The 17,446-nt window shown below is 28.3% G+C and overlaps 2 protein-coding genes across 2 annotated transcripts; one reads left to right on the top strand and one right to left on the bottom strand.

The window, feature by feature from the left end:
- Positions 1-789: 789 nt before the first annotated feature.
- LOC111029338 (insulin-degrading enzyme-like) lies at positions 790-9,563 on the bottom strand. Its single transcript, XM_022308304.1, has 21 exons — positions 9,368-9,563; positions 9,137-9,306; positions 8,723-8,845; positions 8,432-8,634; positions 8,156-8,356; positions 7,938-8,075; positions 7,760-7,863; positions 7,320-7,422; positions 7,150-7,245; positions 6,950-7,059; positions 6,208-6,352; positions 6,036-6,146; positions 5,851-5,971; positions 5,691-5,782; positions 5,455-5,566; positions 4,422-4,579; positions 3,618-3,752; positions 3,321-3,530; positions 3,101-3,235; positions 2,907-3,001; positions 790-1,061 (listed from the first exon to the last, which is right to left on the bottom strand). The coding sequence occupies exons 1-21, from the start codon at positions 9,520-9,522 to the stop codon at positions 971-973; spliced, it is 2,808 nt and encodes a 935-aa protein (XP_022163996.1). The 5' UTR covers positions 9,523-9,563; the 3' UTR covers positions 790-970.
- Positions 9,564-13,705: 4,142 nt separating this feature from the next.
- On the top strand, positions 13,706-17,411 carry LOC111029339. The gene is made up of 3 exons (XM_022308305.1): positions 13,706-14,475; positions 15,964-16,276; positions 16,371-17,411. Exon 3 carries the CDS (start codon positions 16,546-16,548, stop codon positions 17,221-17,223), a length of 678 nt encoding a protein of 225 aa, XP_022163997.1. The 5' UTR covers positions 13,706-14,475; positions 15,964-16,276; positions 16,371-16,545; the 3' UTR covers positions 17,224-17,411.
- Positions 17,412-17,446: the final 35 nt, after the last annotated feature.

Raw genomic sequence — 17,446 nt, forward strand, 5'->3', positions numbered from 1 at the left:
ATTAATATTATAATTAATGGCCAAATAAGCCACAATAATATGCCACGCCAGAAATTAAGAATTTGCTTTTAATTTGTACAAAAGGTGTAGTGAAAATATTATTAAAATATTAACTACAGTATACCTATTGCTTTAGTTATCAGAAAAAATCTTTTGTTTTATCGTAATCGAAAATCAGGTACTTAGAAAATTAAGTTTCGAATAACTTACAAATACATTTTATTCCAAAAAAGGATATTTTATAGATTTAAAAAAATGTTAATTTTAAAATTAAAATCAATAGTAAAACTGGCGTTGCATAATATATTAATATATTGCAATATGTCTATAGGCATCGCGTGGGAAAAATATTTTATTTTGATAATACATTTTCTTTTAATTTAAACTATTGATGGTGATATACTTTTAATGGGTTACTATGCATTTTCGCTCGAGTTATGTACAGTGTCATACATTATTTATATTATTACTAATTGTATTTATTTGAGTTATACCAGTACCTAGGTACTCTAAAATCCGTTTTAGATTACCAAAATATTCATAGATTCATAGCTATACGAATTTCCCACCGACACGTCCTGCTCTACACCTAAGTATTATTTACCACCTCACTCGCCAACAGAAATGTCTATCCGTAGATACACGTCACCAAATAAGTACCATACTATTAATTATATTACTAAAACTTCCTACAGTCCTAAATCATTATTATTACCAAGTGGAAATTACAATAATTATTATAGCTACTACCTACTACAACTATATTGTGTGTATACTAATATACTACTATTTCCTATAATAATTACTATATTAACTAGGTATTACTATAATATTATATAAGACTACATTTTTAAGATATTTTATTGAAAATGCAGAGAAGCTTTCCATATTGAGTGGATTACGGGACGAGTCACAAGAAAGAGTACCGCCTGAGTAGAATATAATAATATGTAACTGGAGCTTATTATTACTATGTACTGTAGGATGCAGCTTCAGACATTTTGGTCCTGCGTCGTAATTGCTCCTCTTCATAGAACGTAAAATCTTTATCATCTGGGTACCTAAAATACAATAATAATAATGCTAATAATAATGTGTCAATTAAAGTTTAAGAACATACTCGGCAGTTGGCAGCTTAGAGTTGTTAAAATTTCCAGTAATTATCAAAAGCATCAAGAAAAACAACTAAAAATTATAGAAAAACTGAAATTTATAAGAAAAACTGATTTTTGGAAAATTCAATTTCGTTTTTTGGTGTAACTAAAAAAAAATTCTCCTAATGTTTATTGACCTTTTCCATACACCAAACAATTTAAAAAATATTATGACTAGGTATTTTTGAACTATTTATAGGCATAAGAAAATATCTACTTTTATTAGTTTTTTTAAAATTATTATAGTTAAAAAAATCTCACTGTGGCACAAATCCTGAAAATCGAATTTATAGTTCTTCATATTATTAAGATGTTGTTGGTGGAAATTAAAAAAAAAAGTTGAGCGTAAATTCACAATAATATTTTTGAGAGCCTTTAGTAAAAATGTTGACAAAATTTCACGAAAACTTGAAAAATAATTACTATTTAGAATATCATATAAAAAATATTTGTGTAACTAAGATTTGAAAATTTAATACAAGATTACAGATTAAGTTTTCTAACCTTCAACGAAACAAAGTTTACCGGAAAGTCAAGTACATTTTTTAGGTGCGTTTGGAGTTAGACATTGAATATTCATCAGAAAATTAACAAATCCTCATGGAACGATATTCTCATTTTGTTGAAATTCAAAAACTGTTAACCGTATGTAGGTACTTGAAATGTTCATATAATGTCTATTTTATCGCTACCTATACATGACAAAATTTTAAAAATATTTGGACGCGCTTGGAGTTATAAATTGACATTTAAAATTTGATATTTTGTTTTTCTATAAATGCCAATTAAATGTTTTCGTTGAATCGAAATGCATGAAAATAAAATAAAAGATTCTTCATAAGTAATCATATTAGAAATTGAAAAATATTAAAGGAAAGATTTTTGTTATGAGTATGTAAAGTTCAAATTTTTATATATTTTGTAGTTAACAATTATTAAATGTTCAATTTTTATAGCTAAGAATTGAAAATTTATAACAAGGATTCTCATAAATACGAGTAGTTCATACTGTAACCAACAAATCTTAAAAATATATAAACACAGTTCTTTTTTACAGACATTTTAAGTTAGACAAAATTATATATTAATACCACGAATAACGATTTAAGTTATTTTGTAGTAATTTAAAAAAATATTATTCGTAAATACTTGAAACATTTAGAGTATATTATTATATTTTATATACTTAGTGATATTTTCAAATGCAATGGTTTGGGCAAAAATAAATTTAACTTACCGGCTACTGAAGTAATGAAGCACTATAATGACTTATAATAAAATAATTACTTTAATCACAATAATTCCATCAGATATACTGATATACTTAGTATTATTGAAATGTATAGGCTGACAGACCGTCTTCGCTCAAAATAGTTTTTTTTAAACAATGATTTTTTATCATTAAATTCAAAGAACACATAAAATACAATGACTCTCTAAACATATAATGTGCAGAAAAGTGTTACTCACTAACTCCCTCTTTAAATTTTATAAAAGTTTATATTTATTAGTTTTGAGATTGCTATAGATAATTACCAATAATATTTTATTAAATTATTATTTACTAGATTTTATTACCTATTTAGTATTTTCTTATATTGGAGAATTGTTCTAATTTTTTTTTCAATTTTATGTCCAACAATTTGAAAATCAAATTACATACAAAATAATTAATTCGGTAAATATGAAAATGATTATAAATTAAAAATAGTGAAATCGTCATAAAATTATTATAAATGGAATTATTTTTACTCTATTCCATCGGATCCAATGGGTGTGAAAGACCTCGGCACCGGATACAACCGATGACTTCTCTTGAATTCGTTTATATCATTGATTTTTTGGACCTGGAAGAGGTTTATGAACATTAGTTTCTCATCACACATCAAAATAGTTTTATGACTAAAAAATAAAAATATAATATTATACAATACAACATCGCGTACGTTCATGGTCGCGAACGAATCGTTGTTCGCTGGACATTTGCTGCTGGACTTAAGTTTATCAATCGTGTCATTCATTGGAGTTTTGATGTGTACAGCCAATTTGCGCCTTTTCGACCCAGTACGACTGATTTTTTCCTATGATCAAATTGACATACTTTGTCACATAAAGCTGCAGGTAAAATAGGCATTATGAATTAAATTATTGTGCAGTATGCCTCACATTATAAAAGTCGATAATATCGTTTTTAGTAATCAATTTTAACTCTTCTACTTCGATTTTCACTCGATTGAAATTATAGCATTGATTGATAATTTCCGACCTGTATATCTTAGCCTGCTCGATCTGGCCCTTTGGCTTCTCTGATAGTCTTATGGATAAGGACTCTCTATGCTTAATAAATTCTGTTTCGGAAAGGTCCTTCAATAACCCCTGTACAGATCACGGGCGAATTTTGAATAGTATATACAAACAAAAAAATAAATGTATGTGTAGTTATAACCAATCTGGTCGGCTTACCTCAACAGTGCTCAAAAAATGTTCAATCCTGGAGTCAATGAATGCAGGGTCGCGGTCTGACTGTACAAAGATGCAAACATACAGTACACCATATGATTTTTGAACACGGCTCTTGACCACGTATCCAAGTTTTTCCTATAAATGGTTAATGAAAAAGTAATATCAAACAGACATGGCACGTCCATAAATGATTGTTTGATAAAAAATGATTTTCACGGGTAGGAACCATTATAATCTTAGCTGAGAACCAAATAGTCGTCATAAAAATAGAATAACTTCAATTACGTATCATTGTTTGGATTTGGCCAATATTACTGATTAAAATTATTATTGTTTTAAAATTTATAATAATTCTCATGTTTTTCAAACTTGAATAACTTTTTTTGTATAAATTATATCGAAAAAATTAAATAATTTATAAGTCAACTTTTGCTTGGGTCTTAATAATAATTGTATCAATATAATTTGTTATTTAAAACTGTTAAATTAGGTACACAATGAATAACAGTGGCACTGGGGTGATTACGTGTAAGTTACTTGGAATATTTTTTTTATACCTTTGTTAAATTATATATTAAATGTATTATATAACATATATTTTAATTTTAATTATTCATTAATGTAATAACTATAGGTATCATATGCTTACATAAAATGCCTTTAAAATCGAGTGTCCGATGATTTTTTATATATTTAGACTGTAGGTACCCATTGATTAAAATAGGTATATACTTATATTTATTTTATTGCATACGGCATAATATGTAATGTTACTATTGCTATCAAACAAAATATCTTCTTTACCTGTACACGCAAAGTGTTATTGCACGGCTCTCCGATGATTTGTTTAAACATTCTGACTAATAAGTAATTCTTCGTATTCTCAATACCGCATTGCAGGTTAACGTAAGCACACGAGCTGCTGTGAACAGGGTTAACATGTTCGTACAACATGTTCTCACCTGAAATATTATTGTAAGAAATAAAAATAGACGGAATGATGTATCATTGTTAAAAAGATCTAATTCAAAGTCTCAGTTTTATATACCTACAGTAAAAACTGTGAAATGTGTTCGTAGTTTTATAGTTAGGTATAAGTAGGTATCAAAAATTCTGAAAAGATTTCGTAAAAACCACATATTTTATTAGAAAAAAATATCCTGAAAGTTCAGGAAAAATACTGATACGTTGAATTCATATACGAATAATCAGAATTTTTCATAAGCGATACATTTTTTGAACTTCTTTCATTACCTAAATATTTTATTTTAAAAGTTTTCAAACAAATTTAAAAATTTAAAAATATATAACGGTCGCCAGTCACATAGATACGTTCACAGGGTAGGATTTAAGATTCGAATGTAAAAATTAGTTAACGTCGACCATTTTCGTTATGATATCAATTATTTATCGAAGTACCTATTAGCTCTCAGGAGTCGTCGTTTTATATTGCTTTTATCTAATTTTTTCGTAACAACACGTGTTTACTAAAATACTTAAAGCCAAATTAAAGTCAAAGAGAGTATAATAATATAAATGTTTAAACACCCATACAGTTAACAGATAAAACCTATTAAATGAATGACCAAAATTAAGTTTGCAGCTGTAATAGTATCTATAGTTATAATTATGAACACACAATAAAAATAATGAAGAGTCATTTAGATGCTAAAGATGAAAATAGACCATTGTTATGAAATGTGATAAAAACGAAATTGGTAAAAATATATAAACATTAATATTAATCAATAGCACTTCTAGCAACCTAATTAGAGGATAAAAAAATACATATTTGTTTATTGCTAAATTAGGAATTGATAAACAAACTGTTATTAACCATCGTTCATTTCGACTTCTCTTGATCTGATCATTTCTCTTGGCACTAAAGGGCGAAATCCTCCACGTAACAAACATACTTCCTTCAATTCATGGATAAGGATTGATGCCATCTAAAATAAATAAATCTTTATAAAGTTGTATGGTAACAAATAAAACAATTTTTATAGTATGATATAAGTTTTAGTTACCCTATTCGTAATCATAAAATTATTAATTTTAAGAATATGTGCTTACTCGATCGTCTAAGTTACCGTACAACATTGCTTCAATAAACATGTGCGTTAAAAAGTTATCGATAAAGTGTCGGACGACCTCGACGTTTATATCTACGGTAATTAAGTTCATAAATTATTCAACAACTCTAATTTAAAAAATAGTGTTGGTATGTATTTACTGTGAAAAAATCTTAGTAATTCAAAAGGACTCCATGCTACTTCTGACAGAATCAGAGAACTGTACTGCATTGCACTTTCATACGGAACCTCCATATCTATATTGTTCAAATCTCGTATTTTCTATAAATCAATAATTTTTAACCAAGATATTTAAAATGCATGTTATTCAAATTTATTGATTTACTTCTTCTTTAATAATTTCAAGACGTTTTGGATCAATCTTGAACGTAAACAATTTTTTAATTATTTTTTTCATTAAATGATGCATCTTGTGAGTGAAACCGCCAAATTTAATCTGAAAATGTATTGTATGAAAATTATAAAATTAATTTATTTGTACTGCATTATAACATTACGTTAAATCCGAAAGTTCTGGATTTCATTGTTGTATCAAGTGCAGCTCTATGTGCCACGCACGAGTGTAGACTGAAATGTTCATTAAATAGTCTCACAAAAATATCCATAATATTACAATTGAATGGATCAACCGCAACGATAGGACTACATGACAAATATAATAATTAATTGATAAGTTAAAATTATTCAAAGAAAAATATACAATAATAGACATAAAAATAAGGAAAGTGCCGAGAATATTTAATGTAGGTCAAAAGTACTAACTGCGTCAACTTATCTCCTACAACCCACCCCCAAAGTAAAAAATTGAAGCATTTTTTAAAAATGCTTTATGTGTATATAGTACATAGAGAAACAAATAAATAAATAATGACAAACACACATTGTAAAATCAATGCATTTATCGCTCAGCCCAGAATCTGAAAGTTCTATAAAAAAGTTTAAGACAAATTGTTGGCAACATTTCAAAATGTCTACTAATGCATTAATTGTGCAGTTGATCTTAAATATTATTAAATGGGTTACGAAAATAGAGTTATAATTTTTCAAAAATATTTAAGCTAAAGAAATTTTTTAAAACGTGTGTTAAGCAGATCTTAGAATTGTTGTGATGAAAGTTATTGAAAGGTGTAACCTGTGAAGGTGTCTTAAATTTAAAACGAATAGTTCGATAAGATGATTGTACATATGAAAAATTTTTTAATAAGAAGTGCCTATACCAAACATTTAAGTGTTTTTTACCTGTAAAATTCTATTGAAATATATGCTTTGGGAAGTCTAAAAACTGTATCTGTTTTTAACCAAATCCTCATAATCGAAGTATTATGAACTAGTTGAGGGATTTCGGGTTCCTGTAATATAGAAGAGAAAGTTTTAATCCAAAAAAAAAAATATGCTAGTTAATAATAAATTGTTTAATATTATAAATGACATAGCATTACGTTATGTTTAATTGGAACTAGGGAATAATTTTGAGCCATGTATGGGTTACTCAATGGCAGTTTAAGATACTCGCAATAACCAGCATTACGCCAGTTCTAAAAAAAAAAATATTAAATATTAATATCGTACGTGAGTTACTAAAATAATTTGTTACAATTAATAAATTTACCTTGAGAGTTTCCTCTGGTATTTTAAATACAGAATACTGAGTCCCGAAATATTTGTCTACTGCATTAGTCTGGTTTTGATATGTTTTGGAAATAACTGTTATTCTGAAATAGTATTAAATTTATAAAAATATATGAATGATTAGCAATTAAATGTTGTTATTTTATTGTGAAACGTGTGCGAATTTTGAGCTCACACATGTCTAGATAGTTGTGATTTAAATCGTTTCTTCCACGCCTATATAACCTATATGTAGTGCCAATATCATATTCTCCATATAGGTTTTAAATAAAACTGTTATATTTATGTTTTTTTCTTTGTTATTGTAATAGCTAACAAATTTTATTCATGAATCAGGTAATTATAATTTGGTAGGTAGGTACCATTCTACTATATACAGGTGCCAGGTACCTACCTATCAACTATAATTATCTTTCATACCTCATATTGCCTGGTGTAAAATAAGTCAAAAGTTCTCTTATTAATTCTGGTTTCCAATCTTCTATTAAATTTTCAGCTATCAAAACATCTCTCATTTTATATCTCTAAACATGATGAATTTAATGAAGGACTAATTAATATTTGGATGATATTATATTAAATTAAAACCATGACTTACTATCATCTGAGGTGTAAGCGTACGTACATAGTCAAATGGCAGTTCTTTATCTTTAAAACAAAAATCCATGGTTTGAGTATCTTTAGTTTCTCTATAGAACCATTCAACAGGGCCAATTCGTTTTAACATATTCACATACTACACAGCATAAATTATGTAAAATATATATATATAAATACTAATTTAAGCTTGAATAATTTTATTGAATACCATATTACCTGAAATATTAACTTGACTATGTCATCAACATGACCCAATCCAAATTCTGTTAATTCAGCGTAAATCTCATAATACTCTATGCCTCTAGTTTCGTTTATGTTATAGGCCATCACTCCGGTAGACCATCGTTTTTTTTTTAGGACAGACGAAATACCATATGGACCTTTGTCACTGAATAGCGCGGTCAAATAATCAGTCGGCTAATGTTATCATTAAAACAAAATAATATTATGTTAAGCTCAACAGTGTTTTTATGGTTGAAAAAATATGTTTACCATGCTCTTATAGTTTGGTTGCTGATCTTTAAGAAGAAAGTTAATTATTAGTGCTCTAATATCTTTTACTGGAACTACAATAGTCTTAGTTGCAAGCTGTTCTTCTTTATAAATTGGGTTAGTCCATGACGGCAGAGAAATATTTTTCTTTTTAATATCTTTAAATATTGATACAACCATTTCTTCCAAAGTGTTTAAATCCTCTATAAAAGTAATAAAAAAAAAATTTCAAATTTAAATCGCATGACGATAAAAAAAAACATTTAATTGATGAAATTAGTAAGTACGTACCTTTTCCAAGTACAGCTAGATTCATTAAATGCGAAGAATACCATTTTGAATGAAACTTCTTTAGTTCATGACAAATATTTATTTTCTTTTCCTTTGGAATATCCCACAATATTTGCTTGTTACCTAAGAACACACATGTATTTCTTGTTTATAATAATAAATTGGTTGGTATGTATTATACCAAAATACCAATAATATTTTATTTGACTGTGCGTCTGTACCTATATCTAATTAATTTGAAATAATAATCAATTATCTCGAATTATTAATTTATTTTACCTACCTACTTATTTTTGACAAACCTACACATCGGTGAAACGAATAAATAATCGTATCTGATGGGTTAACAAAAACTTAGGATTTACTACTAATAAACATTTATACTTGAACTAGGTAATTATATTATTGAATTACCTATTGCAAAATGGTTAAAAGGATGATTTGGGACAGCCAAATTTTGTTTTAGTTGTTTCAAACGCCAATCGTCATCAGCTTTATAATTTTCAAATTCAGAGTCAACAGCATAGATTTCTTTTTCAACCGAACTCTCACTGAATAATGGCTCGGAGAAAAATCTGGAAAATCTAAACACAAATGTACTGTTATGTATTATAAATTAATAGTTATGAAAAACTATTTATCAACCTGTCCAATAGTTCCCAGAGAGTATCTGTTGTAGAGTTACAATAATAGTTTGTATAACCGCGGGACGTATAACCACAAGAACGACCACCATTTTTTGTTATGAACTGCAAAAATTCATTATCTATGGGATATTTTTTTGTGCCCCTAAAGAGCATGTGCTCACACAAATGTGCTAAGCCTTGAAGTTCTTTCGGATCATTCAGACTACCTATATTAATATATGAAAAATAATAATTTGGTATTGTTATACAAGTTTCATAAGTAAATAAAATTAAAATACTGTTATAAATGAAAAAACATCAGAATCATGTTTAATACACATACCATATTAAATTATGACTACGTGTAATACATTCTAATATAATATAAATATTATTAATGTAATATTATTTAAAGTAACTTGCCAACTGCGACACTTAAAGACGTGGCTGAGATGTCAGTGTCGGGATCACTAATCAACAGAACTTTGAGACCATTTTTCAACTTAATGCCGCGGTATTCTCGCAAATCGGACATCGACTTTCTGATGACTTCGGTACGCTTGATAACCTGATCTGACATGATGGTAAAGATTTGTCAGAGCTGAAAACAGAATGGTACTATTAAGCGTGGAAAGGTAGTTAGGTAAAAGTATATATTGCACTTAGTCATCAAACGTACACTGAATTACATAGGCAGGCTTGGATTGAAGTAATCCAGAAAATCTAGGTGACAAACTTAAAATATAGGCTGGTTATAATATGTTTGATCAGGTGGATTTAAGGTGGAACGTCCGGAATGGCCCGGGAAATTATGTTTTTTTTAGATGTATATGCAATATTTGTCCGGGGATTGAATACTTTTTGTACTGTCGTATATCCGTTATTTTATTCTATGTAAAAGTGTAAAATCAAAAACCGAGTTTAAGTGTCTAGCAATACAGCTAGTCACTTTAATTAAAATCGATTTAAGTGCCATTTAGTAATTTCAGAAGGCATTCCAAGGATAATATGAAAGCGGCATATCAGGTAGGCAATCCACCTGCCGTGTGTTACGGACACGACGATGAGCAACAGTAAGAGCAACCTATCTAGGTTAAATATGCAAATTACTCCCGTTAAGAATCATAGTATTACTATATGTCAAAAAATTAAGTTGTTTTTTTGGAGTTTAATCCTATAATTTGTTGTTATATTGTATACTGATAATCTTAATTCTTTAAAATGGGAAGGTTAGGTTGTCAATTTTTAAATTCAAGAAAGGATTTTTTCGGATCGAAAATTTGGGTCCCTATGGGATTATGGGACTCAATTATTATAAAAATATAAACCAAAGGTTATCGACTATATTCTATAATAACAATATTACATTAGTATCATATAATCAAATAACATTAGTAAATAATGTTTGTAAAAATAATGATATTGAATAAACATACAATACTACCGCAAATTAGTATTCATCAACTGATCAAAATAATCAATTTGTAGTTACAGATGCTAATGGATGGACAACTATGGAGCGCGGTGTTATAAGCAGGTTCCTATATATCTTATATTATACAAACCAAAAACTATATATTGCGTTTTATAAACGTGGAATTGATAAAATTATTCAGAATATACGATTTAAAATAACATTTTCACAGGATATACAATAGACATTGTTTTAACAGACAATGATATTATACTTGTCTGACTATCGGACCTGTTTACTCCGACCACGGAATTATTACTATACAATTTAACAATTTTTAAAATAATATATAAAAACTCAGCTTCTTTTAACGGAATGCATTTATAGTATTTGCAATGTACATAATAAAATGAATACAAAATTATGTAGTTAATCACTTACCTGAGCATGTGACGTTACAAATTTTGTAGACGCTCTTTGTCGTTGCTAGTCGACGACTACAATCTGTTAAGCTTCAAAGTTGGGACACGAATCAATAAACTGTTGCCCGGAGTCATTAGGTTTAGCAGCAACACGGTCGACGAGTGGCTGCGGCGTTTCTACTGCGTTGTACAGCTGTGCAAACCCCAAATTCCCGGGCGAGCTCGAGAAATCAAATGGCCTAGATTTTTCAGCTGTCAATTATTATTGATCGTCAGTCATGGGAACTGCTACTTTTTGAGCTTATTTTGTTAAGATAAAATAAATGTCCTTTCTGTTGAAAATATTTTATAGGTACAAATTAAAATAATCAATACATCATTAATGCTTGACCATCTGGTACAATTTATTTGAATGTTTTTTTACTTAATCTAATAAATGAAAAATCTTTTTGGTAATGAATATTAGTCTTAAATAATAATAAAAAATTAACATAATGTTATGTGAAATACTAAAAAAATATTACCAAAATACCCATTTATAGATTATGTTTAGGAACATTAGATCACGGCTGTGTTATGTAGCAAAATAAATCCATATTATGCCAACTCCATCGACTAATCTATGTGATCAGATACAACTTTTGAAAACATATTTGAATTCGTCATGAAGTTTACTTGAAAATCACATTTCTATTACATACCTATATATATATAAATTTAACTCTCAAATCCATAATAAACAATTTTTAAATATTTAGAATTTTAAAATGTAATAATTTTGAATTCAAAAACACTTAATGATTGATTCAAATTAGTTTTCAGAAATTTTATGGTAGGTGTTATAATAAATTAAGTTAGGTAATACAATAAATTGTTAAAATATAATACCTTTAGGCAAAAAAAATTGAGATTAATATAGCTTTTTATTTTTTAAATACCTATATAATAATTTACGTTTTATTATAAATCTAGATTTATGTCAACTGCTTTGACAATGCAATATTAATATTTTGAATTGTCACATTAGCTATATACTAATGTAAATGCAATACAATATAATAATAACATCACTGAATACTATAGTAGTACTTATGCTATCAATCGATTAATAATGATAGTGCTTATAAATGAATAGTTTAAAAGGACGTGACATCCTCATGTGCTGTTTCCGTTTTACACACGTATGACAACAAATTTTCGTTCACCAGTTTCAATAGGGTGCTGTTAGTATTGATATTAGAGTGAAATGACCTACTATAAAAGTTAAAGGCAAGATTATTATCTGGGATACAAGTAGGCTTTTGTTGATATTATTATTTGTAAGTAAGTTATTATGGTTTTAAAATGGTTTCAAAAAGGTCTTAACTTACTTAAAAATAATAATATCATCAATCTTCTATGTACATATTCACTCATCAACAGCCAGACCAAACCGCTGGGTCTAGAAATTTGGGTTCACAAGCAAGCTCAATTCATTGATTTTCAAACATTTTTTAACTGTCATTATAATATCTACTGTAAATGGTTGCTGGTTCAAATTATTCAAATTCATAATTTAAACTATAGTCACAGTGTACATCGCTATTATTTATTATGATATTATATTTTATTGATACCTACTTCAATTTACCGATATAATTAGGGTATGTAGCTGTTGCGAGCACTTAAGTATACCAGTTAGGAGGAAGTCAATAGGCGTAACTAGGATTTAATAGTTACAGGGGCTTGAGTCCTAGAAAACTAATGTTATACTCACACTCTCACCACAGTAAGCGTAACTGTCCTCTAAAATCAAAATTAAAAATAACAATAAAATGAAAGTATAAACTCATCATTAAAAACAAAATGTAAATAATAAAATAAGTATAATACATATTATAGGTGGCTAAGCCCCGTCACTTTAGTTACGCCGATGCTTATGACTTTAGTATGAGTAGCATAACACAATTGCCACACAAAGAAAGTGTCTACATTAACACGACGGCTACACATGATATTATAAAGTGGTTAGGCCATGAACATTTACCGATAGAGCGCGCCGCAGTGATATAATATAATAAATTATAATATAATTGTAATTTATAATTTATATAATATATTAACATCAGCAGTGAGATTAGGTTCCGTAGGACCAGGGCCGTATGCACGGACTAGTTGCTTCTCGATGTACCTTCGTTTGTCAGTTTCCGCGTCGTCGGCGGCGGCGAGTGTCGACGGCGGCACCTCACTGGACATCACGATCACAGCATAAATCCCTGTTACAAATATTCTGATGACTGATGATGTTAGATCGTTTTTATTTTATACAGTTTTTCATTCCACGCTACTCGCATTTGTTGTTACAAATGTAAAACATGGCAAGAACTGTATTGCGCGGGATAGAACCAACCAGGCGCCAGTCTAAGGCCAAGCAACCAAATTTTCATATTATTTAGAGCAGAATATTTAAAAGTTATTCGAGTTTTAAATAATGCATTTTTAAGCAATAACAACTTTTCTTGTATTTGTGATACCCAGGGGCGTATTTAGGTAGGGGCTATGGGTCCCGTTGCCCAGAGCGGCAAATTTTTAAAGATTTAGAGGGGCGGCAAATTTTTATTTCGTACTTCATAGTTTACACGCTGATTTCAATTAATTAATATTTTTTCAGTAAATATTTACACATCCCCCTCCCTGCTCACATCATATTATTTTTATAATATCAGTACAACTTGCCTATTTACAGTTTCACCATGGCGCGGGGTCACCGCCCACCAGTGACCAATTGATTCATAATAATATTGTTACGGCGATAAATATTAAAAATAGATGTTAATAATAATAACCCAATATGACATTATAGGATTATACCGATTAAAATAGACGTCTAGAGCTCTAGACCATGTAGGCATATCAGTATCTCACGCACACAACGATAGTTACTATTTTACTAACAGCGAACTTATTAATATCAAGCTATTAATATTATTGTTGTCTGTTATCGAGTACCGACACAACTGAGAGCTGTAAACAATAAACAGTGTAAACCGGATTGCCTCGAATAGTCGAATCTCGGAGTGCCTTTGGTAGTTTGGTCTCATATAGATCGTATACGGTATACCTATTGTAGGCAATTTATTACCCACTAAAAAAATTTCGTTAAAGTCATGGGTCCTATCCGATCAAGACTTAGCGGATCAGGATATAAGAGGAAGGCCGCAGTAAAGGCTGAAAAGTATGCTTCTGTCATAAAAAAAACAGCCAAAATAAATACATTTTTTTCGCAAAGTGCGCAATCCAACGCTATCACAGGTTAGTACTTAGTACTTAGTACTTATTATATATTTACTACCTAGGTACTTAGTATTTAGTACTTTGTAAAAACTAGTAACTAATATAGTAATATCTATAAAAAATTTTAATAGCAAACAGGCTGCCAAATATTTTTAATTCATTTTTAATTTTGTTCTTCTAATATTCTTGCATGCAACTATGCAATTATGTAACACATTAATGTATTCATTTTAAAAAGATCCACTTAAAAAAAAAAAAAAAAATGATTTTAGTCTATTCAAACAGCTAAATGAACATTAATAATAAATTATACTTATTATTAGGGCCCGAATTTAAATGCACTTAAAACCATACAAATATGCTCTAAAAAATAGCCAAAAATGCATTTTACCTCAAAAATTACCTTAAAAATGACATAGTCTTTTTTTTAAACAAATTGTAATTTATAAATGAGATATAATTATTATTTATTTAAAAGAAAATTAAAATATTGACTAGGTACGATGTTGACACGCATACCTATGTTTTGGATGTTTTGAGGAAATATTATTCATCCTAAACATACCAAAATATATATTAAAATTTATGTAAAATATTAACATGAAGAAAATAATTTATCTTTAGATAATATTTTGAATAGGCTGAATTTTATATCTATATTGAACAAATATGCATTAAAAACCAACAAAATAACCCAATAATGCTAAAAATGAAAAAACGTCGAAATATGCAAAAAAAATGCAAAATAAAATTTGTAGCTTTCAAACCCTCGTTACATGAAACAAATTATGTACTTAGAAAGCATTGTGTATGTTCAACAAAAAAAATATGAACTTTGCATTGAAACCCAGGCCCTACTTATTATCTATATTTTATTGGTACACTGAATATTTTAGTTAAAATATTGCTAAATATTGCAAAATACCTATATTATATATTTATATATTAGTCATGTAAAGTATTTGAAAAAATGTATTTAAATACTTTTATAGTATTTAGTATACATTTTAAGTGCTTTTTTGAATTATATATTTTAAATACAGTCTTGGACATATTATGAATTTGTATTTGAAAATCAAATAAGTATTCTTATGCAAATTCTTTAAAAAAATCATACAAATGATTTGTCTGTTGTCACAAATTTATTTTAAAAGATTTTCTATTTTATTTATATTATTTGTTTCATTCATAAGCCATAACTGGTACAAAAATACCTCCCTTGTTGAATGTAACATTGCAATTTTAAATTAATAAATATAACATTTATATTGGCCAACCAACTAATAAAAAGTAAAATTTAATTGAAAAGTACTTTTTTAAATACATATAAATACAATCATCATTACAAGTTATTATTTATTCACATAATAAATTATAATTATACTTAAGTTAACCTATGGTCTAAATATTCTGTAAATTAAAATACTACTAAATATAAATATAACTAGGTATGTAACTATTTACTATACCTATATAATTTAACAATATGAATATTATTTTTTTCAGATTATAAAAGAAATACAATTATTGTAACTAATAATATTGATAATGTGCCTAATGTGGATTTAAATGAAAAACATTACTCTGTTGATTTGAATGAAAGAAATAACATTATTGAAACTAATGATATTGATAATGTTGATGTTAATGAAAAACATTGATCTGTTGATGATTTTGTTGATTTGAATGAAAGAAATAACATTATTGAAACTAGTGAAATTGATACTGTTAATTTTAATGAAAAGTGTTGCTCTGTTGATTCTGTTGATTTGAAAGACAATCATGTTGACAATATTACCAGAAATTTGATATCACCCAGGTAGTTACTAGTTATTCTCTCTTTATATATTTTTTAAACTGAATACTTTTATCGTTATAACTTATAATTAATTTAAATAATATGTTTTTTTAAGTAATGATCCGGCATACTGGTGTGTTGATGATACAACAAGAAATTACATATCAGTCAATGGAATATCTCAAAATATTGAAACTATTAACTTCACCAAGTCAAAAAGAACAAGTAAAAATGTTATCCGTGGAGTTCTTAAAGTACATTCACGATATTGCTCATCAAAATTATTTTATATGGTCCTTCTTAATGGTGAAAAAGTTAAGAGAAATTACTTAGTGTACTCTGAAAGTACTGGGTCATTATTCTGTGCTCCATGTAAATTATTTGGTTCGACATCTATGTTTTCAACTGTAGGATTTAGTGATTGGAAGCATGCAGAGAAAAGAATTACTTCACATGAAAATTCTCAAACTCACAAAACTAATGTCTTAACTATGAAAGATAGAGGAAAAGTAGTTCAAAGAATTGATAGTGCTTTAATATCACAAATAGAAAAGGAAAAAAACTACTGGAAAAATGTATTAAGGAGAGTTGTTGCTGTAGTCAAGACACTGTCATCTAGAGGATTAGCATTTAGAGGCAAAACTGATAAATTTGGTTGTAATCAAAATGGTAATTTTTTAATGTCCTTGGAGCTAATTGCCTTATTTGACCCTTTTCTAGCTTCACATATAGAAAAATTTGGCAACAAAGGAAAAGGCTTTACATCCTATTTATCATTTAATATTTTTGAACAGTTCATAACTGTAATGGCTGATCAGGTTCTTGCAGTTATAGTTGAAGAAATTCAAAAAGCAAAATACTTCTCAATAATAGTGGATTCAACGCCAGACGTATCGCATGTTGATCAGCTATCATTCGTGGTGCGGTATGTTAAAAATAACGGAACACCTATTGAACGGTTTATGTGATTTTTGCCTAATAGTGGACATAAATCTGAAGAACTTACTGATGAAGTTATGACTACATTATCTCTTTATGATCTGGATCCAGCATTTTTACGTGCACAATCTTATGATAATGCAAGTAATATGGCTGGTGCATATAGTGGCTTACAAGCCAGAATTAAAGAAATAAATCCATTAGCCAATTTTGTCCCCTGTGCTGCTCATTCCTTGAATTTAGTTGGGACAT

The sequence above is a fragment of the Myzus persicae genome, unplaced genomic scaffold (genome assembly GCF_001856785.1).
Source record: "Myzus persicae strain clone G006 unplaced genomic scaffold, MPER_G0061.0, whole genome shotgun sequence".
NCBI classification, from domain to species: domain Eukaryota; kingdom Metazoa; phylum Arthropoda; class Insecta; order Hemiptera; family Aphididae; genus Myzus; species Myzus persicae.